This window comes from Gouania willdenowi, chromosome 22, assembly GCF_900634775.1.
Source record: "Gouania willdenowi chromosome 22, fGouWil2.1, whole genome shotgun sequence".
NCBI classification, from domain to species: Eukaryota; Metazoa; Chordata; class Actinopteri; order Blenniiformes; family Gobiesocidae; genus Gouania; species Gouania willdenowi.
This window is the reverse complement of record NC_041065.1, coordinates 3287376-3288614: the sequence shown is the minus strand read 5'-3', so window position 1 is coordinate 3288614 and position 1239 is coordinate 3287376. Positions and strand designations below refer to the sequence as shown.

Sequence of the window (1239 nt, the reverse complement as noted above, 5' to 3'; positions counted from 1 at the left end):
TTGTAGATATCACAAATTAAGTAATTTAATGGGTTTTGCATTTTTCAAATTTTGGAAAGAACTTCTTTTTTTTCCCACAAATCTTGCAATTTCTCACAAACAATTGCACAAAATTCCTCTAAATTACACAAAAATGTACAACAAAATCAAAATTTTTTATTTTATTTTTTAAGTAAATTGAACTGATGAAAACTAGGGCAAAATGGTGTTATATCTGTTCTAGTTCCCGCCTAAAATCAGGGGCCCAGTTGAGATCAAAGTGGTCCGTATTTGGCCCCTGAACTAAAAGAGTTTGACACCCCAGCTTTAGAACATCTTGAGTCTCTTATTCCCGGGGGCCCTGCCCCCTCTCACCGCCCTGTGCCCGGTGGGCTGCTCCCTGGATAACGGGCAGTATTTGATGGTGTGCGCGTTGTCTCCGCGCGCACTGCACAGAGGGCACGTGTAGGCCCTCAGGATGGGACACAGCACTCTGCCGTCAGCGCTCTTCAGGACGTGGGTGCCGTACACCTCCTCCGGTGCACCGTTGTTCCGGCAGAACACGCACACTCTCTGCGTCACTTTGCGTCTTCTCTCCGCGGAGATCAGATCGAGTCCTGGAAAGAAGCCCGTGGTAGGGGGGGAGTCTGCCCCCCCGGAGATGCGCTCCTGGAGCTGGTAGAAGGAGATGTGACTCTGAGGAGAACAGGAACAGGAACAGTCCGTGTGCGCGTCGCTGTCCCTGCAGTGCGTAATTACGCATGTGGAGCAAACCGGAGAATCATCCTCCAAACCCAGCGTGGCTTTCAGAGACTCTGTGATGGAGTTCGGGCTCCAAGAGGAGCTGCTGGTCTTAGTCTGGGACACTAGTGAGGACAGTCCGAGGTAGTCGTTCCAGAAGTTAAAGGTGTAGTCGTAGGGAGACGGTGCGTCCAGGAACAGGTCCATCCTCAGCCCGTGTCCGTGTCCGTGTCCGTGCATCAGGCGCTGCTGGCGCCGGTTTGAAGAGCATGAGTGAGAAAGTGCTGATCAAGTCCTCAGGGTGGGACAAGGGGCGGGGCTTAGGGAGCACAGACACAGAAGAGGCGGGTCTCTGTATAATGAATTATTACCACTGGACTTTCTAACATATATGAATTATTTGTTTTATTCACAAACCAAACATTCATACTTTAATGTTGCTCCATTTTCTCATGGAAACAAGATCATTTCTGGCTTTCATATGTTTTTTTGGTCCTTTTTCTTGTAATAATTAGATAA

At 48.5% G+C, this 1239-nt stretch overlaps 1 protein-coding gene across 1 annotated transcript; it reads right to left on the bottom strand.

The window, feature by feature from the left end:
• LOC114456695 (nanos homolog 1-like) lies at window positions 1-965 on the bottom strand. Its single transcript, XM_028438633.1, has one exon. The coding sequence runs from the start codon at window positions 958-960 to the stop codon at window positions 307-309; it is 654 nt and encodes a 217-aa protein (XP_028294434.1). The 5' UTR covers window positions 961-965; the 3' UTR covers window positions 1-306.
• Between the last annotated feature and the right edge of the window lie 274 nt (window positions 966-1239).

What these genes read in the sequence shown, in the direction of transcription:
- LOC114456695 (XM_028438633.1), bottom strand. Translation starts at nt 960, where the DNA reads ATGCACGGACACGGACACGGACACGGGCTGAGGATGGACCTGTTCCTG.